At 37.8% G+C, this 25982-nt stretch overlaps 1 protein-coding gene and 1 long non-coding RNA gene across 4 annotated transcripts; one reads left to right on the plus strand and one right to left on the minus strand.

The window, feature by feature from the left end:
- Positions 1-24: 24 nt before the first annotated feature.
- csf2rb (colony stimulating factor 2 receptor subunit beta) lies at positions 25-17309 on the plus strand. 3 transcript variants are annotated; one of them, XM_053515311.1, is made up of 14 exons: positions 25-157; positions 7662-7836; positions 9389-9494; positions 9627-9778; positions 9938-10089; positions 10450-10597; positions 11344-11467; positions 11553-11707; positions 12386-12519; positions 13168-13333; positions 13747-13840; positions 13949-14021; positions 15323-15420; positions 16315-17309. In XM_053515311.1, the coding sequence occupies exons 2-14, from the start codon at positions 7731-7733 to the stop codon at positions 16913-16915; spliced, it is 2109 nt and encodes a 702-aa protein (XP_053371286.1). In that variant the 5' UTR covers positions 25-157; positions 7662-7730; the 3' UTR covers positions 16916-17309. The 3 variants fall into 3 exon arrangements, with proteins under 3 accessions (XP_053371286.1, XP_053371285.1, XP_053371287.1); XM_053515310.1 differs by lacking the exon at positions 25-157 and adding an exon at positions 2106-2362; XM_053515312.1 differs by lacking the exons at positions 25-157; positions 7662-7836 and adding an exon at positions 9060-9191 and having other exon boundaries at positions 9295-9494.
- Positions 7853-21533, minus strand: LOC128544996 (uncharacterized). Its single transcript, XR_008365825.1, has 3 exons — positions 21418-21533; positions 9060-9449; positions 7853-8897 (listed from the first exon to the last, which is right to left on the minus strand). It is a non-coding gene; the product is annotated as an uncharacterized LOC128544996 (long non-coding RNA).
- Between the last annotated feature and the right edge of the window lie 4449 nt (positions 21534-25982).

Genomic DNA, 25982 nt, shown 5'->3' on the forward strand with positions numbered 1-25982 from the left:
ATTTTTTTTTTTTTTGTAAAATCGGTCATGAACACATACACTCTGATCATACTCTCAACACCCACTCAAGGAACTGTCTACAATTAATCCAGCTTACAAACATTTATTAACAGGTTTTTGAGTCCCAATTCAATTGGAATACCAGAGTTTCAAAAGGGTAAGTGCTGTTACTAATCTTCACCATCGCTTCTTTTTTAGCGTTATAGTCTTTTAAAATGCTGATACATAATCAGTCAATCCTTTAAGTCTTACAAGAAAGCAATTACATGGTATTAGCATAGAAATGGAAATTGAGCAAGGTTTGTATAGTGTGATATCAGTGATTTTTCCTGGTTATTTACATCAAATCCACTTACACAGCCACTTGAAAATGTAAAAGTTGTCACGGCTTGTGTTTGACTTTATTTTTCTCTACATCACAGATCTATTGAACAGATATAAACTTGCAACAGGCATTATCATGCAAAAATAAGATCAATCAATAGTTGCCACTATAATTTAAAGTGTTATTTTAGGGGGCTCAGTTGAATATATACAGTATTTCTTTATGGTTTCACCTATTGTTTAAGATCTCAAAGATCTCAACTTTCTTATCTCTGTGTTTTTGCGACAAATAAAGTATTTTCGAGTATATAAAAATAATAATAGAAGGTTCTTATCTGACTTCTAAAGTCAAGGCTTCTAAAGTCAAGGCTTAGTATTAGGCTATTATACACCAATCAGCCATAATGTTAACACATTAACATTGATTATAAATTATAAGCCAGCAAACTTTTGACAGGATCATGGGCATCCAAGATTCACCCAGACCCGCTGTGACGAAAGGCTAGTCTGTCTGATCCGATTGAATGGAAAAGCCAACGAAGCATACATCGCCAAAAAAAGTCAATGCTGGCAATGATAGAAAGGCACCAGAACACCCCGTGCCCAGCAGGCAAAGAGCCCAAGACTGTCAATGTAGCATCCAAATTCACCAGATCCCAATCAGTTCAGGCACCCCAGAATGAACTGGCTAAACATATCAGAGCTTAAAAGCCCCATCCCACAACCTAGAGCACTCTAAGGATTAGCTGTTGCCAGACACTACATCTCACCTCCAGGGGTCTTAGACTCAATATGGTGTATACAGGGGCATGTGGGGCCTGGAGCCTATCCCGGTAGACTTAGGGCATGAGGCCGAGTACACCCTGGACCCAGGGTGCCAATCCATCACAGGGCACCCACGCACATACACATGCTCATTCACACACTACAGGCAATTTGGGAATTAATTAGCTTAATCTGCATGTCTTTGGAGTACCTGGAGAAAACCCACCAAGCACAGGGAGAAGATGAAAATGCCACCATACCACCCCAGTTGCTTGGGGGATCCAAATCCTAGGTTGTTTTAACGTTATGACTGATTGGTGCACCGTGTTAGCATACAATCCTTTCCTAATTAGATACAATCACATTTTGAAAGTTATGCTAGACAGAAACATAAAAGTTGCATCATAAAATTGACTAATTGATGTATTTAAAATCTAAGAATACAATCTGCAATAATTTCTATGTTTTTTTTTTCTAGCACAAGTTTTTGTGCAATGTACAGTGAGATTGAAATCAGTGGAAAAAGGCATTACTGGATGCTCATTTTGCACTACATTTTTGTGGGTTGGGGGTTATCTACACTAAACATTGAGTGTGAGAGAAAAAAAATTGACCCATTTTTGTCCCCCTACTCTTTTTCTCAGTATGAAGCGAGCTTTTGCAGTGTTTTGGTGACGGGAAAAGATGTGAAGAAAGTGTAAAAGTTTGTCAAGGTGTTTCCCCATTTACAGTGTTCACACTTCACACCTATCTATCTCTGAACTGCCATAAATACATTTTAACTCACAGCTACATAACCAAAGATGCATGATACAGAAAGAAGCATAGCTACAAAAAGTGTCATACCACCATTTTATTTTTATTTTTTTCACTCATTTTGTTCTTGCTTCTTTCTTCTTCCCTTTCTCAATTTTTTTTTCCGTTTCTGTTCTCGCCAATGGCTAGACTCAGAAAGGGGAAATCCTCCGACCTCCTCCTCCTATTCCAGGAAGTTATAAAACTTCATTTTTTTTCTACGTCCAGCAGAAAATTGGTTGCCTTAAGAATTAAACGAGAGAATGTATAGAGTTGTTTTGGGGCTAGCTTTATCACGTTAGTTCGCTCTTTAATGTTTATCGAAGACCATGAAATACGTCGTCACGTGACGTCACAGCCCTCTCATGCTGCGGGTAAATGGAGTGACACGCGCGCTGGATTTACCGTTAGTGCCACTATGGGACACGCAGATGTGTGTGCGCACGTGCACCACACATGAAGGAAGGAACTTTTGAGTGTAAGGATCCATGAGATAAGAAACCCTTTGTTTACATTTTATTCATTTTGATGTAGATATTATCATTGTTTCTGTATGAATATTCACTATGGCTCTGATTTAAATACCTCAAATACCTGTGGCTGGCGAACTCTAATCATGGTACTACAAGTGATTTTATTTCTGCGAATGGTTCTACCATGTGAAACTATAATAACTGCAGAGTTTTACTATGATTCTATAATATTGTTATAAACAGTAACAATGGTTAGTAAACCCTAATAGTATCATGGCGTTTATACTGGCTGTGTTTGTATATATGTATAAGTATAGTTTATAATTAATCATAATTAATATTACATTATGATTATAAAGTGTTGATGATAATAGTCACAACATGGTTATTTTTATTAGTATCTGTTTTACAACACTGTGAGTCATTATAAAAATGATGGATAAAAAATTATGAACTGAAATCATAGGGTTTTTTTTTTTCAGTTCTTGCTTAGCGAAGTTTCAGCAAATTTATATTCCATTAGTTCAGATAACATACAACTATGTGAGAGAAGTTTACATACAGTACATATTAAAAGCCAAAACGCATTTTAACTCAGTTTTTCTCAATTAAATCCTAGTAAACAGTAAACATTCCCTGTCTTAGTTAAGATCACTACTTTATTTTAAAAACATAGAATGTCAGAGAAAGAATTTTTTTTCAGCTTTTATTTCTTTTGTAACATTCATTGAGGATCAAGTTTACTGTACACACTTACGCGGCTGACTGGGACCAAAAAGTGGCCTTGGACCTCCTGGCCCATAGCAGGGCAGCCCACCACATCCCACATCATAATACACTGGTGCATTAATGTGGAGACTAATTTTAACACTATTTACTAGCATAAAAATATAACACAATATGGAAATAAATGCTATTTAAACATACTTGAAGTATTACTGAACATAAATTGGGTCATATTTGTAAAACAAAAAAATAAAGGAAAGAACATTAAGGCGCACAATATATAGAACTCTTAAACAAGTCAGGGGGGTATCATCTTGATGCAGTGTAAGAGGAGTGTACAGTAGGTTGCAAATACAGCAGGGTCAGTGATGATGAACCAGTGCCTGCTGATGATGACCTACACGTCTCCCCTTCTCTACCCGAGCAGTCAATATTATTTCTATATTAATTTATATGATTTCTATTAATAATAATTAAAATGAGTAACTAGTTTACTATTGCGAGATAATGCTGCTTCTGATTTTTTATTTCAGCTTACATATTCAATTTGAATGCCATCCTTTTCACTCGGCTCAGGTAAAGAGGTCTTGGTCATCATCAGCAGACATTGGTTCAATATCACTGACCCTTGTACTGGATCAAGACTCGCTATCATTGACTGTAATGCTAGAACCATCAGAGCCTGTGGAACTGCAACTTCCCTTCACGCCAAAGGCATAATCTGTTAATTTGAAGAATTTCACAGCATCTACCTCAAATTTTTCTTTCTTATTTTCAAATAACATTTCAGCTCCACCTTTTCTTTTTTTCCTCTCTTGATCCATAAAAATTCTTTTAAATTATTTGCTCAGTAAAATTCGCTGTAACGCTGTAAGGATCAATATCTCTCTCTCTGTAAAATAGAAGTGAAAGGGGGCATATTTCAGGATACAGATAAGAAAGACCAAACTAATTAATGTGGAGGGAGGGTAATACATTCGAAGATACACAAACCCGTGTATCGCCCGTGTGATCAACAAAGCGTTTGTTTGCGGCGCCCGTGTGATCGACAAAGCACCAATAAACTCCCAGTGCTCCAGATGCCCGGACTGCCACTGCACTTAGTTAGTATTTGGTAATATTGCCTTGGGTCAAATTTTTAGAGTAGCCTTTCACAAGCTTCTATCAATAAATTGCTGGAATTTTAGTCCATTCCGCCTGACAGACCTGGTGTAAATGGGTCAGGTTTCTAGCTAAAATGCTTTTTCAGTTCTGCCCACATAATTTCTCTTCCTTATGATGCCATCTATTTTGTGAAATGCATAAGTCTTTACTGGCACAATGCTTTCCCGCAACATGATGCTGCCATCCCCGTGCTCTTCTGCTTTTTTTTCTCTGAAAATCTGAAGTGGTTAAACGTTTCTATTGACTTCAACCTAAGTATGTAAACAATCGACTTCAACAGAATATATATACAGTGGTGTGAAAAACTATTTGCCCCCTTCCTGATTTCTTATTCTTTTGCATGTTTGTCACACAAAATGTTTCTAATCATCAAACACATTTAACTATTAGTCAAAGATAACACAAGTAAACACAAAATGCAGTTTTTAAATGATGGTTTTTATTATTTAGGGAGAAAAAAAATCCAAACCTACATGGCCCTGTGTGAAAAAGTAATTGCCCCCTGAACCTAATAACTGGTTGGGCCACCCTTAGCAGCAATAACTGCAATCAAGCGTTTGCGATAACTTGCAACGAGTCTTTTACAGCGCTCTGGAGGAATTTTGGCCCACTCATCTTTGCAGAATTGTTGTAATTCAGCTTTATTTGAGGGTTTTCTAGCATGAACCGCCTTTTTAAGGTCATGCCACAACATCTCAATAGGATTCAGGTCAGGACTTTGACTAGGCCACTCCAAAGTCTTCATTTTGTTTTTCTTCAGCCATTCAGAGGTGGATTTGCTGGTGTGTTTTGGGTCATTGTCCTGCTGCAGCACCCAAGATCGCTTCAGCTTGAGTTGACGAACAGATGGCCGGACATTCTCCTTCAGGATTTTTTGGTAGACAGTAGAATTCATGGTTCCATCTATCACAGCAAGCCTTCCAGGTCCTGAAGCAGCAAAACAACCCCAGACCATCACACTACCACCACCATATTTTACTGTTGGTATGATGTTCTTTTTCTGAAATGCTGTGTTACTTTTACGCCAGATGTAACGGGACACGCACCTTCCAAAAAGTTCAACTTTTGTCTCGTCGGTCCACAAGGTATTTTCCCAAAAGTCTTGGCAATCATTGAGATGTTTTTAAAGAAATTGAGACGAGCCTTAATGTTCTTTTTGCTTAAAAGTGGTTTGCGCCTTGGAAATCTGCCATGCAGGTCGTTTTTGCCCAGTCTCTTTCTTATGGTGGAGTCGTGAACACTGACATTAATTGAAGCAAGTGAGGCCTGCAGTTCTTTAGATGTTGTCCTGGGGTCTTTTGTGGATGAGTTGTCTCTGCGCTCTTGGGGTAATTTTGGTCGGCCGGCCACTCCTGGGAAGGGTCACCACTGTTCCATGTTTTTGCCATTTGTGGATAATGGCTCTCACTGTGGTTCGCTGGAGTCCCAAAGCTTTAGAAATGGCTTTATAACCTTTACCAGACTGATAGATCTCAATTACTTTTGTTCTCATTTGTTCCTGAATTTCTTTGGATCTTGGCATGATGTCTAGCTTTTGAGGTGCTTTTGGTCTACTTCTCTGTGTCAGGTAGCTCCTATTTAAGTGATTTCTTGATTAAACAGGTGTGGCAGTAATCAAGCCTGGGGGTGACTACAGAAATTGAACTCAGGTGTGATAAACCACAGTTAAGTTATTTTTTAACAAGAGGGGCAATCACTTTTTCACACAGGGTCATGTAGATTTGGAGTTTTTTTTTTTCTCACTTAATAACGTAAACCTTCATTTAAAAACTGCATTTTGTGTTTAATTATGTTATCTTTGACTAATAGTTAATGGTTTTTGATGAGCAGAAACATTTAAGTGTGACAAACATGCAAAAGAATAAGAAATCAGGAAGGGGGCAAATAGTTTTTCACACCACTGTATATATATATATATATATATATATATATATATATATATATATATATATATATATATAGTGCATCCTTGTGCCATGTGTTCCCAAAAAACACCTGCCCAACCACATGACATGACATTGTAAAGCAAAGGTAAAGGCGTCCAAAATATGCAATAATCTCTTCTTGATTATCTGCTGCTTATGATCAGTAAAGCCTTTATAACGGCATTTGGCTGTTTGTCAATTAGTGATTTTTGAGACTGGTTACTCTAAATAAACTTCTCTGCAGCAGAGTTAAGTTTTGTTCTTGCCTTCCAGAAAGGTCTTCATGAGAGCCAGTTTCATCATGGTGCTTGATGGATTTTTGCAAATGCACTTGCTAATACCGTTCTTGCAAGAACTATTTCAGAAAGGCTAAAAAAACAAAGAAAGTGTCTTTATAAATAACAACTGACTGTTGTTGTTGTTGTTGTTGTTGTTGTTGTTGTTACATAATTACCTAATTCCATAAGTGTTGTTTCATAATTTTTAAATTCTCAATGTTGTTGTAGAATGTGGAAAATAAATCACTAAACAAGAACAAAGAAATTTGCAAGTGATCCCTAACTTTTGAGTGGTAGTGTACCTATTACCTGTGGACACAGGTCAGCATGGGCACTTTGACCAGTTCCCATATGCCACAACCTGTTAGAAAATTGTTCGGACTTATACCTGTCTTTTATAGCCAAGAACTTTTTCAGGAAGTTTGTGCTGGAGTTTTTTAATAGGAACTAAACACTGCATACCACTGCCGATTTGGAGATGCTTTAATTCTGTTGATTAACCATCACAATTTGATGCTTGTCAAAATCACTTTTTGCATGCCTATATTTCTTGCTTTTCAAACATCAACTTTATGAAAGCTTTAACAAAACTGTTTATTTGTTAGTTAATATAGCCAATGTAACAAGATAAGGTTTTAATGTTATGGCTTTAATATGACCAGTATATGGCTATGGATATCCATGGCGATGTAGCTCAGTGAAAGAGCATTTGACTTGAGATCAAATGGTGCCTGATTACAATCAATGTTTCATGACTTTGAAATGCTGATGGGAAAAAAAAAATACTTGAAGGACATTGTCTATAGATCTGTAGCATTATAAAAGAATGCCTGAAATGTAGTACTTGGGGATCATGAAAGCACACCTCTCTATCCTTCTATATTCATATTTAATCAGAATCACAGAACAGGATTTGTGATTTATGATTATGTACCATTTTTAGTGTAGGTTTTAGATAAATATCTACTGTATAGTATATCTTAAAAGAAGTGTAAGTTTCCTCAGCAGTGTGTGAGGAAACCTTATATTTTAGGATATTGTTGTTGCTATTATTTTTCAGCATAAGTATGTATGTACAGTATGTGTCTGTTTGTTATATCAGATAAAGGAATGTACACTGTATGCATTATGTGTTTAGAAAGTGTCCTCTTAATGCTCTGAACTTTTTCATTCGTCTACAAACATATTTGTATGTGTAATGTCTTTTGCAGGATCTCACGCAGGTTGTAGGATTTTGAAGTTGTGTGATCAAGCAGCTCTGGTGTCCCACTTCAGGTACAATGTTGTCCCTGAGGACACTGCTTACTGCAGCGTTGCCTCTGCTGGTACTGAGCTCCGATCCTGAGCAGTGCAAGCTTGAGTCTTTGGAAACCTCTACTCATCACAGTAAGTGAAGGCGAACACAACTACTATCAATAGGTTTTTCTGGACACTATTCTTCCCAATCTCACAGCACATCACATGGTTCAGGACCATGCTTTATGATGTTTACTGGAAACATTAACAGAAACACCTGTACCCGTGCTCATTCATGCAATTATCCAATCAGAATCCTTAATGTAGTGAAGAAACAAGTTTGAAGCATACATTAATGACATAAAAATGAGGAAAATGTGATTTCTGTGATTTTAAGTATGTCGTCTTCTGCTGTTGTAGTCTAGCCACTTCAAGATTCAAATTGGTGTACTTTCGAAGTCGACTTTTCAGTACACTGTGGTTTCAAGGCTTGTTTTATTTTAGTTACTGCTTCCTGTCAGTCTGAACCACTCTGGCCATACTGCTCGAACCCTCCCTTATCAACAAGCCATTTCTGTCTGCAGATCTACCACTCACTGGATGTTTTTTGTTGTTTTGCACCAGTCTGAAAATCCCAGTATCTCAGCAGTTCTTGAAGGATTTACACCACAACCAACACTATTCCATGACCAAATTAAATAACATATGATCCTTCCCCCATTCTGATGATTGATGTGAACATTAACCAAAGCTCATGACCAGTAATTTTAATGTTTCTTACGTTGTAATAGCTTAAAGGCACAGTGCTATTTTACACTGATGAGTAAACGTCTCCTCAGTACATCAACAATTACACACAATTTTTGGTGCATGCCAAAGTCTCTGTGTTAGTTGTTATTGTGGAAATGACAATATATTGCAGTTAGCGTATTATAATAAAACTGTGCAGTATTCGCAGTACAACCAGAACCATGATCTGAGCTGCTAGCATAGAACATGTGAAAAAAGACATGTCTTCTAAACATTTAGAATCAAGAATTGTTTGAACTCTTTGCTGCAGTAAAACATCTGAATGGTGCAAATATTTTAACAAAGTCCATATGTTCGTGAATGATGATCCTGGCCGAGCCCACTTCTGTCATTTCTGTGAACATTCAGCTAATAGACATGTCACCAACTTGCAGTAGAGATGCATCTGTCTTTGGGAACTACTGTATACACACACACACACACACACACACACACACACACACACACACACACACACACACACACACAATCATTTACATTCACAATCATTCACAACACCACTTCCACATTACAGAAACACAGCTGGGAGTTCTTGCCACACACAATGAAAAGTCCTGACTTACACTCCAAGCCATTTCCACATGTTTGGGCCATTAAAGGAGTTCTTGGAAGGCCAGTGTTTCAGACGTGAAGCATGGAGTCCGACCATGGCTCCGATGTACTGAGAAAGCGTTTAACCATGTACTAGTGAAACACGGGGATAAGTGCATTAGGGAATTATATATAGGAATGAAGGGCGTTTTAACTGTTCTGTTAGTCTGTACAATGAAATGTAGCAGTTGCCTGTTGTATACACACCATGCTTGCTTTTCAAAATGAAGGTCTCACATGCTTATGGCTCCAAGCCTTTTCTGACAGATGACCTTATCATACTGTATGACCCTCTTTTTAGGTTCGTCTGTGATGGCGTCGTTGCAGTGCTATAATGACTTCACCACTCAGATACGCTGCACCTGGGAGGAAAAGCAACACACACACTTACACATGCCAATCATCGAGTAAGGAACAAAAATGTGCTCATTGAAATGATTAGAAAAAATTTAAGAAAGGAGAAGACATACATTATATCTGTAAATTTAAGCCTAATTCTTTCACTGTGTGTGTGTGTGTTCGTGTGTGTAAAACTGTAGAGGAATTCCATGTGTCCCTGATGGTCAGCCTAGCGGAGCTTTTAACCAGAGTTGTATCTGTAAAACAGATATATTTTTCATGGGCAACTTTACCGTCTTTTTCAACACATCCTGCCCTTCTAAAGAGAGAACTTTTAACATATCTGCACAAGGTGAGAAAATTCTGTGTGTGCTTATGTGTTCATTCAAACAATTCGGTTGAAACATGTAACTCTTACAAACCTCTGTCCGGTGACCATCATTAGTCAACTCAGTTTATTGATAAAGAAAATGTGAATAAAAAAATGAAAACTGAAAGCATATTTTTTTAGGCAAGCTCCTGCCTCCGACTAATTTCTCTGAGAAAAAAGAGAATGGTGGCGGCCGACTGCTTAGCTGGAGTAGCCCGTATCATTCATCATCCCGTCTCTCATCAAACCTTACCTACCAGCTTATGTACAGAAAACATAAAGATGGGTGGATTGTGAGTACACAAAGACAGACACACACTCTTCACCTTTCAACAAGAAGCATAGGGGTCAATTAGGCCAGAGTAAGAAATATACTTCTATGTGAGCTCGTTCACCTTTCACACTCTAACACATCACCCTTTAGTCTCTCTTTTTTGTCTATTAGAGAATTCACATGCAATGACATGACATATTATTCCACTGTTCTGAGAAAACATCAACATAGTAACCTCAAACCCCATTAAGATTTTCATGTAAGATAATGCAGCACAACAGAATAGCTTGAAACCAGATAGACATCTGCGGTAAAAATGTGACAATTTGTCTGTTTGCCTTAGAGATCTAATCTTTTCTCTCTTTCATTTGCATGCTAGGTGGTAGATGATATCAATGCCACACAGTTTGTGATAGAAAGTCAGACGCTCTTGCTGGGCTATTCATACGAAGCCAGGGTGCGAGCGCGGGGTGCCGGAGGCCAGTGGAGTGACTGGAGCGCCAGAGTGGTCTGGGTGACTGAGGAAGGTACAGATGGCATTGATTAGGACGGAATTCAACAAACAGCTTTAAAACTAACTAAGACAACACATTTCCAAATGATAAATTGTGAATTGTACTTTATTGCCTATTAAAATCAGTTTTTCTTGATATATCGTATATTTGTTACATTCTGGTTTACATTTTGGTCAAATGGTTGAAAACATTTGAGGTGAAAAACCAAGCTTGTGTTCATCAGTAACATTTATTATTTTACTAAGCTACCTTAATGCACAAGTTATGTTAAAATAAATATATTGCATAGTGATAGGCTTAGGTTAAAGTCAGGAAGTTTTTTCTTTTTTTTGACTAATAAGATAATGATCATTTTGAGGTCAGGGGTTCTTTAAGTTTCCTGTTTTGTCTCAGACTGTGAAAGCACTCCTTTAGACAAATTACTCACAGTGTAAACTAAATGGAAATATCTGGTTTTAGCCTAACAGGTACAGCTTTAGGTTATTAATCAGAAGGTCAGTGGCTCTGCAAGCTGTCAGTTTGAATCCTAAACTCTTCCTTCTTTATGAGTGCTTTATCATAGCCAACCATGTGCTCTGAACCCAACTTGTAACAACCTGAAGTTGTTTTGCTGTAATACACTGCATATGTGATTATTAAAATTCTTCCTATGCAACTAATTCACTCACTCTTCTTTTCTCCATTTCTGGCCCTCTTTTCACGCCCCCCCCCCCCCCCTTTCCCCTATCCACTTTACTCTTTCTTCATCCATCCAATAGACGATGTCATTAATCTGCAGTGTGTAATTAGGGAAGGAGGGGTGACATGTAGTTGGCAGGTGAAGAAATGGCATGCTAAGTTTCTCTCATATCAACTCTGTGGCCACACCAACAGAATGGATGTGTGAGTATTGCTTCCCTACTCGCACAGCAAAAATATTTTACACACAACTGTAAGTAATTTCCCTGTTATTTCTTGGTCTTTTCAGGAAATGTGTCATCTGTAACAGTTACTCTGATGATCCACACTCTGGTACCTCTTTGGTAGATTTTACATGCTCATTGGATAGCCCTGAACCTGAACTGTTGACAGTAGACATCAGGACCTTAAGGAAGAGCAAGGGCTTTCGTTACCCTGATAACAGTGAGTGTCTTCTGTGAACGAAAACATTGAGTCTCTGATCCACTAACTCTGAATCTAACTCTCACAAAACAACTGTGATATCGAACAACTGTGATATCATTATTATTGTTCATGATACAGAAACTGTGTCCAAGGTTAAGCCAGTTATTATCCTGAAACTCATAAGAACACCTTAGATAAACAAGACCTTGTCTGGAAAAACATATGTACAATTATAAAAACATCATAGGAAGATAGAGCAACTAAAAAGTGGCTTCTATATTTCACGCCTAACACATAGTAGGACTGCAAAACAATTCCTGCTATACGTTATCACCCAAATGAGGATTGGTTCCCTTTTGAGCCTGCTTCCTCTCTAGCTTTCTTCCTGTTGACATCTCAGGGAGTTTTTCCTTGCCACCGTCGCCCTCGGCTTGCTCATCAGGGACAAACTGATCATCATGATTCGTACATATTTTTTCACATATTTTATACTCATCTCCATGATTTTCTTTTGATTCTGTATGAGGACACATGGGGAAAAAAGGAGAAAGTGCAAACTCCTGCACAGATCGTAACCAAGCTCATGAATTAATCAGGACCCTAACACTACCCACTGTGCTGCTGTGCATCCTATGGATGTATTTTAACCTGATCAACTGCAATATATGATGCTTACTTCTTTCTTTTGATTCACAGTTCAGCCACCTAGGCCTTTAAACCTTAAGACACAGTATAAGGATGGTGGTTGGAAGCTGAGCTGGGACCGACCCAATGTTAATGAGAAACTCCGCCTCTCCTATGAGGTGTCACTCGAAAGCAATGTCACAGAGGTGGGTGTCTGGTTTTGAATTTGTTCAGTCTCTGTCTTTAACAACAAGAACAAGTTGTGATTATTTGCATAACAGAAAGATAAGCTCACTTTATGCAATTATTGTGTTTAATAGAAGGTGTGTAACATTGATGTATGGCCATGAATGTCACCATTTTAGGAGTCAGTGCATTTGAACAATTGTAGCAAACTTTTGGTTAAACCTAGATGCAAAGCCGCTAGATTTTGTTCAAATCCAGACCTGGAGGGCCTGTGTCCAGCACAGTTTGTATTTACTTTAACACTTAAACCATGGTTGTGTCACTGGATCCAGAAAGGGCAAGTATAGATAAGAGAGTGTTATTTTAACCAACCGTAAGCCAGACCTGATTCCAAACCTGTTTAATTTGTCATTATTGACCTTTAATAGACTATCAGTTATGGATTTCGGGATCCAGTTCGGACACCCACTGCACATTCCAATTAACAGATTGATTGAATAAGCTGGAATTGAGCAGAAGAATCATCAAAAAGTGCTAGACATTGGCCTCCAGGTCTGGATTTAACCAGCCCTGCTTTAACTAAAATTAAACATCAACTATAATGTCAGTCACCCTACAATATCAGTCTTTAGGAAATCCTCTCATTGCCTCTCAATCTGACTTTTTAGTATAAAGTGGAATTCGAAGTCTCTGAAGCAGATCTCAGTTGCAATGTTCCCCCCAAGCTGTCTCCCTCTACAGTCTACAAGGCTAGAGTGAGAGCAGTTCCTGCCATTGATTTTTCTGGACTACCCTCTGAATGGTCTGAGCCCCAATTCTTCAAAACTGCTCCAGGTAACCCTGACCTCTGACTTGTTATTGTTTATAAGAGTTGGATCCAAATATTACAACTGATTCGATCGAAAAAACATTTACCGGAGAAAGAAGCGGGTTACAAAGGCAGGTAAAGGGAATAAAAAAAAAACTTTTATTTTTGAAGTGTATGAAAAAGCAAGAAGATTGGGTCAGAACATTATGTAAAAGGTAAATAAAAGTTGATTTAAAAAAAAAAAAAATCTACAGCCAGAATGCAGAATTTTTGACTCACTCTTGTAATATTATGAGATCCATGAAACTAAGGAGAGTGAATGGCTTGTAGCTCTTTTAATGTGTTTTCTTCATTTTGTATTCACTAGCTCTCTCATATTCTGCACTATTCTGTATATTAGTGTACTTACCTTTATCTCTTTGTATGTGTGTGTGTTTAGAATCATGGCACAGAACTATAATTTACATCTTGATAACTGCGTTTGTGGCCATGCTTTTTATCATCCTGTATAATGCTCTTCCAGCCTGCCACAGGTAAATCATTCAGTATAACTATTTGCTACGCCCACGTTACTCATTAACGGAATGATATATAATGTGTGTGTGTGTGTCTGTGTGTGCGTGTGTGAACTTGTTTTATAGGAGAGTTGTACTATGGAACGTATCCATACCCTCTCCCATAAACAGCAAAGTCCTGGGGGAAATGAGCAACAAGGTAAGCAGCATTGTCCCATTGTCCCTATTAGGATTGTTTCCCCACTGTAAAGTCTTATCACAATATTTATGCGTTTATTATGTACAATATGCAAGCGAAGAATAAAACATGACTGACTGATATTATTGGAAAATAATCAGAAAGGGAAAGTACAGTGGAACTCAGCATACAAAGTTAACCCGTTCCAGAGGACAGTTCTCAAGGCAAAATTTTGTATTGTGAAATAATGTAAATGCAGATAATCTGTTCCACCTTAAATAATTACCAATATTACAAATTTCCAACACTATATTTTTGCATATAAAAACATTCAGAACATTTAAATAGGACGTGTAAATGAAGTAAAATATTAAATAAATAGACATTAAACCTCACTTAACCATAATTTATAATTCCTCTTGGTGCTGGCTGCTTTAAAACGCCTCGGGAGACTTTCCCTCCAAATCACCAGGGGAATCCCAGAGATGACCATGTTTAAAGAGCAGCCGCGAATATGCCGACAGGCCAACGCTCTATTGTTGTTTATACACATATGACCGGTCGCTATTTTTTCCCCAGTGCTGCATAAGATTTGAATTCTTTTGTCTCTTTGTAAACAAATCAAAATGGGATTACCACTCATTGGGGCGGTAACACAGGACAGCATTTTTTCATCAGTTAACTCATTATGCCGAAGAAGGCGATAAAATACTCCCTAATAATAATATACATTTAAGTTTGGTATATTAAGTGTTGTTTTTGTGACTTTTGTGTTCTTGAGTTTTGTTTACACCAGGACACGAGATTAGAGTAATACGAGGCTTACAAACATTTACAAAATGGCAAAAAAATCATGCAAAATTTTTGTTTTTAAGGTTTCATATGCAGAGGTACCACTACATTCATAAAACATTAATGAAAATAATTATTTCCCTCTAAAACAAACATTATAGCAGCTATAAACAGATGTTCCTTTGTCAGCCTTTGTGTTCTCCCATTTAAAGTTAATTACACACAAAAACGCAACTTGTCATGCTTGCATAAACACGCAAAGCCTTATTCCTGTTGATTTCAGGAAACTTCCTGAAGAAGTTTTTCTCCTCAAGTTTCTCCTCTGTCAGTTACAAAGTTAAAAAACACTGACACGCCCCTAAAATGTGAAATAAACATTTACTTACAGCAAACGTTCCCATATAAACAACACTGGTCCAACACATTTTTAAAAAATCTATATGTGAGAAATCCCGTAATACATTTCCATAGATTTTCAGGCTAATCAATACAGTCTATGTAGCATTCAATGACCTTTTTTCCTCTCACAGAAATTTATGGTTGGCGAGGCCAATCCATACACTGCCACAGAGAGAAGCTCTGTGTTTATCATACAGAGCTCAGATAACCCTATCATCTGTAAGGGCAGGTAAGACTGTTTTTTACATTAACATTGGTTCTTTATCATCAGTTTGTGTAAGCCAACTAGTATTTATCATTGTTTATACTTGTTACAGATTTTGCTTAATCATACTGTATTAAAACCCTTAAAACTCTGCAAAACTGGCAACATTTGAATTTTCATATATGTCAGGTAAAATAAAAATTGTCATTACTTTTGTAAAGGGTAAATCTTACCACTACTAAAATATGTGAATAACATCTCAAAAATGTAGAACTCTCAAAATGAGCATTGTTTTTTGCTCATAGAAAACCCCAAAACAACAATAAAATCACATGATCACATGATGGGTATCTTTGCTATTTCTTTGCCTACATTGCCTTTTTTTTTTAGTAGTTGGTTAAAATAAGCTAAAAATTCACCTAATCTTAATTCACTGCCTAGTTTGGCCTTTGAAAAAAGATATATAACTCTTCACTTCACAATCCTGAGCCCTATATATGTTCATTTAAAATGAAAGGTTAAAATGCTCTGAACTTTAAGGGCTACAATCAAGTTAAGATTTTCCTTTGTTGCTGGTTTACTATTGTATAATTTTTCCTAAAAGCAAAAAACTCTTGCACCCAGGATCAGCCTTTTTCCGGGATAATTGTATAACAGGTCATGGTGAGATACATTGTCCACCATTTTTCAGTGTATTGAGAATGCTCAGTAATCGCCTGACTATAATCAATGATCGTAATATCATTTTTTTCCTCTTTTTTTTCTCTTGTTAGTGGAAATATTGATTAGTTTTTGGCCATGTTGAATTTTTTATGCCTTTTCCCAAGGATAGGCATTAGGTCTCTGACTGGCACAAATTTATTATTCAGTGAGTTAACAATAAAATGTTTGTTTCTCTTAATCTTGTGTTTGTTGCAGTATTTCTGAGTATCCAATCCTGGCCTGCAACGATGACCTTGGTATGAGTTTTGGCAAGAGCGAATCAGGATGGCAATTAGGCTCGAGCCACTCATCTTTACTTGCAGAAAGTAGCAGAATGACTGATAAATCAGGCATAAGTTTTATCGGACCTTACATCCTCTGCCGCGAGGACTCTTCGGCACCAACTGAAACTTCGGATACATGCTCTTCCCTCTTAACCTTTGATGATGATCCAAGATACATTTCAGAGAACCCCAAGGATCCCTTTCCAATAAAAGGAGGCTATGTTTTATCCCCACCCAAAAATCCAACTTCAGAATGCTCAACCGCAATCAAAAATCTAGCTAGTGAGAATAAAGACGCCAGTAAGTCAGAGCTCCCCAACGATGATCCCCCAGCATACACACCAAGTCCAGGTGCAGTGTCCAATGTCATTTTTTCTCACCCATCTGGATACTGTCTGATGCCCAACAAGGAGGTTGTTAAAGCATGGATGTCTGCTCCACCACCAGAGGGTGACAAAGAGATAAAGTTGCATGAGATTGATAGAGATTTACCTGAGCGCAGCTATGTGACACTTTCTCAGCGTGGACTGTAATACATGCTAATAAGACCACAAATTCATATATGAGGTATTTTGCATATGCATTGTGTATCTTGTTCATTACTTATGTATATGTTGCCTATTTAAGGGTTGTGTTTGTAAGCCCACTACTCTTTTATTGAGCTAATGTTTAAGCAACAGGAAAAAAATAATATATGGTGTGATGGTTTGTGGAAAAAAATCTTAAAAGCATTTGCAATGTATTTATAATGTATGCTCTCCAGTATATGCTGTTTCTGTATCATACCATGTTGTCCAACAGATGGCAGTGTAAATATGCACTGTACCATTTATTCCCTTTTTGTCTTTGCATTATGTTGCACACTGAGTTATGTGATTATTAAAAGTATAGATCCTAAGCTATAGTTTCTATACCTGTGACTATGAATGTAAGCTTTCGTGTCAGTTGATTATATTTTTTAAATGATTTCAATAAATGTACATACACAATACAACTTAGATATTTGCTGAATACATATGTATTCATAATGTGAAGGTCTCAGTGCGAGCCACTAACTGCCTCTGTACTCTACAGATGACACTTTCCCCACCAACTCTGGCCCGTACTACAGTTTTATTGTCAAAGCCTATAATAAATATACCAGCTATTACAATAGGAACATCTGTAGCAATTAAACACTCACTCACCGTCTATACAGTACCAATTTATCCAGAAGACTTGGCTCCTGGAGCCCTATCCCAGGTACACCCTGGACGGTGCACACACAGATACTGTACGCTTACACGCTCATTCATACGCTATATAACTCCATGCACATACCTAAGGGGGGAATCGAACCCAGAACCTGTAGGTGCAAGGTGACAGTGCTGACCACTAAGATACAGATATACAGACACAGGTGTAAAAGCCTTAATGTTCACATCAAACATCAGAATAGGGATTATTAATGGGATTGTATACTGGTAATGCTGAGTGTTTGGAACAGACAAGAGGGGAAATGAGGTTGCTGCGGTTGTTTTGATTTTTTTTTAACTTTAGGCACATTGCAGCCTGTCAAAACATTTATTCGAATTATTTTATTTAATGTTTATTTTATGTGAAGAAATGGGGCCTCAAGACTTTTGCACAGTACTGTATACTGTACATCTGGCTTGGTGCAGTTTCTGCTCAAAAAATTTACAGTAAGTAGCATAAAGTCAAGTCAGTTGACTCTCTCTCAATTTAATTAATGCTTAGATTATCCCATATAACTCCATGCACACATACCTAAGGGGGGAATCGAACCCAGAACCTGTAGGTGCAAGGTGACAGTGCTGACCACTAAGATACAGATATACAGACACAGGTGTAAAAGCCTTAATGTTCACATCAAACATCAGAATAAGGATTATTAATGGGATTGACGCCTGCTGCTTCGAGTATTTTGGAAACTGCCTACATTTTAATGCACAATATTCTATAGTGTTTAAACTAAATAGTGCGAAAAAAAAGAGAAAAAAATAAAAACAGGAAACCTTCACTGAGTCACATTTTGATAAAGGTCAGAAGAGAATGCACATTCTGGTTTAATCTAGTATGAAGACTACAGTTATTCACTTTTGACAACCATGCCAAGCAATAATTTTTTTACAGAATGCACAACAGTTCAAAGGCACAACTGACTACTTATACTGTCGATAGCTTGAAATGGTTGTGGTTTTTAGCTGCTTGTGTGTGTGTGTGTGTGTGTGTGTGTGTGTGTGTGTGTGTGTGTGTGTTTCTCTTTCAAATTCTAAAATCTAAAATACTTCCTGTTTTCACACATATTTTCCTGTGCTTTCTTCCAGTAATTTCTCTCAATGTCACATTGCCCTCACATACACTCATTAGACTCGATCACCATCACTATGCCCTTGAACAAAACCACATTCCAGACGAATTCTGATCTTCTGCCCAAAGCCAAGGCATTTCACAGCATGTCTTTAAGGTCCATTGTTTAAAAAGTGAACATGTGTGAGTGTATGTGACAGAGAGAATGAAGAGAGAGAGAGAAAATGAAGAGAGAGAGAGAGAGAGAGAGAGGAGGGAATCCTCTATGGACAGTATGTCCCTTGTCTTTTGTTGTAAATAAACACAGGAAAGCCAGAGCCTTTAAAAGGTGCTTGGAAAAAAATCAGTAAAACTCTTATGTAACCATGCATGTCTATGTACAAGCTTTCGGAGAGCCTGTTGTGCTACAACAGATTATTACCCATACAGCAGCTGGCCAATAAAAAGCATAAACTATATAATGTACAGTACTGTGAAAGAGTCTTGTGCCAGCCCCCATTTCTTCATATTTTACTCCAAAGATGCAGATTTTATGTATTGTTTGATGTAGGCTTCCTGAAGGACCTTTTGTTTCTTACTTTTAGTCCAGTCACTGTACCTGCCTAGTTTCAGAGGATTTTTTAAAACCACATTATAATTCATTCAATTAAAAAAAAAAAAAATACATCTAGCTTAAGGCATGAAGCAGTGAGAGACAGGTGCAGATGATGACAGATGATGAGGTTAGTGATAAGTATACTGGTAATGCTGAATGCTGAGTGTTTGGAACGGACAAGAGGGGAAATGAGGTTGCTGCGGTAGTTTTGATTTTTTTTTTTATCTTTAGGCACATTGCAGCCTGTCAAAACATTTATTCGAATTATTTTATTTAATGTTTATTTTATGTGAAGAAATGGGGCCTCAAGACTTTTGCACTTTCTGCTCAAAAAATTTACAGTAAGTAGCATAAAGTCAAGTCAGTTGACTCTCTCTCAATTTAATTAATGCTTAGATTATCCCATCAGTCGATCTTTTTTTTTCTTTCCTTGTGGCATATACATAATCCAGGGTGACAATGCTAAAAATCATTGGGCACAAATATGTCTGAGCTTGACGAATCATTTTTACACAAGAATTGGCCACCACAAAGTCCTGACAAGTTTAAAACCTATACTACTTACCTATTAAGCATTGCATTATATAGACAGATAGTGAAGTCATGACTGTCATGAACATTCACACACATCTTTGTAGCTTTTTTTTTTTTTTTTTACATTTTTTAATCATTTTAAATATTATCTGTTTGGTTAAATTTAACATCCTGTTGATTTTTCGTACAAGATTTGTTTTTTCATTCATATTAGAATAATAGTGTGTCATTTAAAAAATAACACAGTATATGGGCCTATTTGTAAAAAAAATAATAATAATTCCAAAAATTCCCACAGTCCATTTTTTCATGTATGCCATTATCTCACTCACTCCAATCCATTGCAGCGCACACACACATGCTCATTAACACGCTACTGGCAATTTAGGAACACCAGTTAGCATATCTTTAGACTGTGGAAGGAAACCCAAAAGACCTGTGGAGAACAAGCAAACTCCATGCACATAGACCCTGAGATGGGAATTAAACCCAGATCCTGGAGGTGCAAGGTGAGTGTACTAACCGCTAAGCCACTATTGTGCTGCCTATTGTATTACCTTTGCTTTTTAATTTAATTAAACCTATTTTTTATTTTTTGGGAATCTGTATGTCTGTTTAGAGGTAGTTACAATTAAAAACTGTTTTTTTTTATTTGCTAGTTAGAGATTTCATGTAAATGACTTAAAATAATACCAAATAATGGTAGAGGTAAAGGACAGCCTTTGATGCCAGACTTTATGCCTTTTTCCATTCTCATTTAGCATTTGCTTGTAAAGCATAAAAGTTATTTAAAACCCTTTTATAGATATGAAGCAAAACGAGGGCAGCTTTCACTGCACACGCAGATTTTTTCCAACCTCAAGTGGTCTGAGGTGGAAAGTAGGACCTTCCCGGGCCTTCATGAACACAACGTAAAACATTAACATAATTCCAGACTAAACTACAGGTTTGCCATAACTGTGTTTAACAATGAGCTTTGCATTTTTAGAGATGGTCATTCAATGGTAAATTCATTTAATGGTCTTAGGCAAGACTCTACACTCCCAAAGAAGTCTCCTGAGCTACACTTAGGTCAAGAACTGGCTCAGTAATCCTAAACTAATACCCTTTTATCCCGTCTGATATTTGGCAACCACAAAAGGCCACGATGCAAACGACCACCTCTTCAAAAGAGGCTTGACAGGATGCATTCATGTGCACTTTCTTTTTAATACTGAGAAAATACACAAAAGACTCCACACACTAACATGAAACTAACACTGATGACAAGATTTGTTATGACTATTGTTGCATGTGAATTATAGACAGCATGTCCATGTTTATATTGCTTTGAAATATTGCTCAGAGAGGAAAACAAGATATTGGCCTCCACCCTCTGTGTGATTTAGCTTCTATTAGTAGAACAGCTGTACACACACTTTCGCTCACACACATTATAAACATTCATATCCAAACTACAGTCCTGAGTCACACATTAGACACCCATGGCTTGTCACATCCTTCGTGGTATAAACCAAACTATTATCATATTCTGTATGCATATATCACAAATCTAACTGCTACACACACACACACACAAATGCATTGGCTTCTCACCTATTGCTGGCAGCATGTATAGTCTTTTCCACATACATCAGTACGAACTTGTTTCACAAGAATACAGTCGCTTATGCTTGCACTCAACTTCAGTCAGGTGCATGTGTAGGTGCACACACGCTCACACACACGACCCTTGTTTTAAACAAGATAACAGGAAGACGTTGTGTGTTGCCGGTAGAGATAAAGATCTGAACTATTGTGAACGAGTGTGCATGTGCGCTTGTATGCAGGCCTGGGTGTGTGAAAGCAGACGTGCTTCCGCGTACACTTGATTGTGCATACACATAACTTTGTGTGACAGTGTGCCACAAATAACACTCTCCAGCAGTCCACCAGAAGTCTGCAGTATGACGTTTGGTCTCCATCTCCTCCACAACACATACACACACACAGAAACATAGCCAGTGGAATAAGGAAAGGGAAGTGATTCAAAGCTTTTGGGATTCCTGAGCTTTTAGGATCAATCAGGACCATGCTTCACAAAGTCAGGTTGTTAAAGAATAGTCAGGGGTTTGGGGCTTTTAGTTACCATGATGGCAATCACAGCATAATGATTTATTATCATATTATCAACTTATTAGTTTATTAGGTTTGGCTGTTTTTTTTAAGCGTAAAAGATCAAGAGTACATTGAAAGGGATGTTGGAAATCCATCCATCCATTTTCTTTACTACTTATCCTGTATAAGGTCATGGAACCTATCAGGAAACACCCTGGATGGGGTTCCAACCTATTGCAATGCACACACTTTTTGGAAACAGAAATCTTTCCAGAATGCCTATCTTTGGAATTTGGTTGAAAATGAAGTACTTAAAGACAAACCACCAAGCCCTGGGAAAACATGCTAGGGGATTCAAACCTCCTATACGAGGTGGAAGGCCAAAATGCCAACCAACCACTAAACCATCAAGCCCCTACACTGCAACTCCATAATTTGATTTTCAGAGTAAGCTCAAAGCCATGACGGTGGTCCTAGGACTGCCGCAGTGTCCGTGCAGTTAAAGAATGTATTGTTCTTGCTCACAACAGAGAAGTCTCTGGATTAGTCATGCTCCATCTGGTCACTAAGGAAGCAGGAGTCATATCAGGAAGCAGGATTACAGTTACACAAATGACTTGTGTAAAGCTCTCATTAATAACAATATTGTCATTTTACTTTAAAGCTTCATCCATTCCCACCTCCTTCTTTATACAGCTTGCAATGTGGGGACATGCAAAGTGGCATGTGTTTGTGTGTCTGTTGGGGGAGAAGAGACACAAAGCTTTGAGGCTGATTTTTCAGCTCAGTGCTGAATGTCTCTGCTCTCTGATGTTTGGAGAGGCAGTGTGAGAAGGATTAGGAGTAAACAGCAGTATTCTGCTGCTGCCCAGTCTAAACCCCTGGAGCACTCTGACTGCTTAGAGTGAACATAAGTCTTAAATTTTTTTATGAATGGTTGCATAATTGTAAAGATACGGTGTGCACGAAAGCTTGAGTGTAAATACAATCGTCAAACATCGATAGTCATTCAAAATGCATTTGCTTCTGGGTAAAGCTCCTATAAATGAATGTGACATTAAACTGTGTTACTGCTCTCTAAGACCTCAGCTGCTTAATTGGATCCTGTCTTAAGCATGATAATTTGGATAAAAACAATATAAAAACAAAAGCATTGCAGCACAAAATTACAGAATTCAATTGTCTCTGGTATATATTTTTGGTTTCGGATTACATTTATACATTTGGCAGCCACTTTTATTCTAAACAATTTTAGCTGATCATATGAGGTTTAAGGGCACAAGCGTAACAGCAGGATATCAGATTTACTGTATAACCACAACCCTTTAAAACAGACCACTCGGAAATTAAAACGTAAATGGCGTCAAACTAAACTGTTAGTATTTCAAATAGCATGGAAGGAGAGCATCCTGAACTATAGAAAAGCTCTTAGTGTAGCTAGATCAACGTATCTTTCCACTCTTATAGAAAATAACAAAAATAATCATAGATTTTTATTTAATACGATAGCCAAATTACCCAGAAATAAGACCACTGCAAAAATCTCCACAACAACATCGTGTAATAGTGAGGACTTCATGAACTTTTTTAATAATAAAATTGTAAATATTAGGCATAAAATTGAGGCTTTGAAACCAAACAATGTAATTTATGCTGATGTTAAACTAGCCATGTCAGATCGGAACCTGGAATACTTTACTCCCCTTAAAGAAAATTAACTAATTTCACTCATCTCTTCTGCAAACTCATCAACCTGTATATTAGATCCTATACCGACACATTTTCTTAAACAGATAGTACCAGCAATAACAGAACCCCTGTTGAGAATAATTAATTCCTTACTTAACATTCCAAAATTAGCAGTTATTAAACCGATTATTAAGAAACCTGACCTTGACCCCTCTCAGCTGTCCAATTACAGGCCAATATCAAACCTCCCCTTTATCTCTTAGATTCTGGAAAAGATAGTAGTACAGCAACTATGTTCATATCAACATAGAAATAACATACATAAACTGTATCAGTCAGGATTTAGGCCTCATCATAGCACAGAGACAGCACTCGTTAAAGTAGTAAATTACCTCCTACTGGCCTCAAGGTTGTGTAATCATGCTTGTATTACTCAACCTCAGAGCAGCTTTTGACACCATTGACCAAATATTCTTCTTCACACTTTAAAAATTGTAGTAGGAATTAAGGGTACCGCCCTCTCCTGGTTCAGAACCTATTTGACCGATCAGTATCAGTATGTTGACTTAAATGGTGATTATTCTGCATGTTCTCTAGTGGAGTTTGGTGTTCCACAGGGTTTAGTTTTAGGCCCACTGCTTTTTTCCCTTTACATGCTTCCTCTGGGCAACATAATCCGTAAGCATGGTATTAGTTTTCACTGTTATGCTGACGACACACAGTTATACATCTCAGCAAAACCTGATAAGATAAACCAGATTAATAAAGTTAAGCAATGTGTGCAGGACATAAAAAGTTGGATGCTAATTAACTTCCTTCTGCATAACCCAGATAAGACTGAAGTTCTAGTCATAGGACCACATACAGCTAGAAGTAAGATTCTAGATCACTCTGTAACGTTAGATGGCCTTTCTGTTCCATCAAGTGCAACAGTAAAAGACCTCGGTGTGATTATAGATTCCTGTCTTTCATTTGAAGCTCATGTAGATAATATTACCAGGATAGCATTCTTTCACCTCAGAAATATTGCCAAGATAAGAAATAGATTGTTGCTAAACGATGCAGAAAAACTAGTTCATGCTTTTATCACCTCTAGGTTGGACTATTGTAATGCCCTACTGTCTGGTTGTTCAACTAGGTGCATAAACAAACTTCAGCTAGTCCAGAATGCAGCAGCGAGAGTCCTCACTAGAACGAGAAGATACGAGCAGATCAGGCCTATCTTATCTTCACTTCATTGGCTCCCTGTGAAATTTTGCATTGATTTTAAAATGCTACTTTTGACATATAAAAAGCGTCGCGGTATCTGAGTGAGCTAATAGTGTCTTACGATCCGCCACGCCTACTTCGATCAAAGGATGCAGGCTGCTTATAAGGACCGCGTATTATGAAAACTACAGCTGGGGGCAGAGCTTTTTCTTTTTCTTTTTTTAAGCCCCAAAGTTATGGAATAGTCTTCCAAATAATGTTCGGGACTCAGACACAGTCTCAGTGTTTAAGTCCAGGCTAAAAACCTATTTATTTAATCAAGCATTTTTATAAATAGATTTGCCTTAGGTAAAGGATCAGATCTGGGGGACTCATGGACGTAGAGTATTATGGTGAACTGGTATGTTTAGATGCTGTCCTTGGTTGATCACTCTCTCTCCCATTCCTTCTCTTTCCTCTCTCCCCCTCTCTCTCCTTCCCTCTCTCTGTCGAGCTACACATGTCATTCCTGAGCTGCCAGACTCCCTCTGCCCTCCGGACCTGTCTGACCCATCCTGGTGCCCCGCTTCTGGTTGGAGATCTCGTTGCATGGATGCCCCGTGTGTCTCTTTGGGATGCGTCTCGTGTCTGGGGATGGTTCTCGCTACCTAGAAGACGGTTCTGACCTTGACTGGTGTTGGCAGCTGTTTCTCTGAGGACTTGACAGTTCGATAGTTCATAGCTAGCAAGTCTACCTGAGTTTTCAATAACTAACTGGACTCCATATTAACATCAATTAACATCAACTGTTATGCTGAACTGCCTGCCAACTAACACACAGTATGAATGCAGATCAATTCCCGCTCTCTGTTTCACCCAGATGAGGATGGGTTCTCTGTTAAGTTTGGTTCCTCTCAAGGTTTCTTCCTACTACCATCTCAGGGAGTTTTTCCTTGCCACTGTCGCCCCCGGCTTGCTCATCAAGGACTATCTGACCATTTTGATTCCTACACATTCAAATTCCATACAAACTTAAATAATTATTTTGATTGTGCTTTGGGACAATGCCAATTGTTAAAAGCGCTATACAAATAAAATTGAATTGAATTGAATTGAACTAAAAGCCAGCTTGTCCAGTTAGATTTCACAAAAAGCCCAATGCAGAACAAACTGACAAAAAGTAACTG

This window comes from Clarias gariepinus, chromosome 16 (assembly GCF_024256425.1).
Source record: "Clarias gariepinus isolate MV-2021 ecotype Netherlands chromosome 16, CGAR_prim_01v2, whole genome shotgun sequence".
Taxonomy (NCBI): domain Eukaryota; kingdom Metazoa; phylum Chordata; class Actinopteri; order Siluriformes; family Clariidae; genus Clarias; species Clarias gariepinus.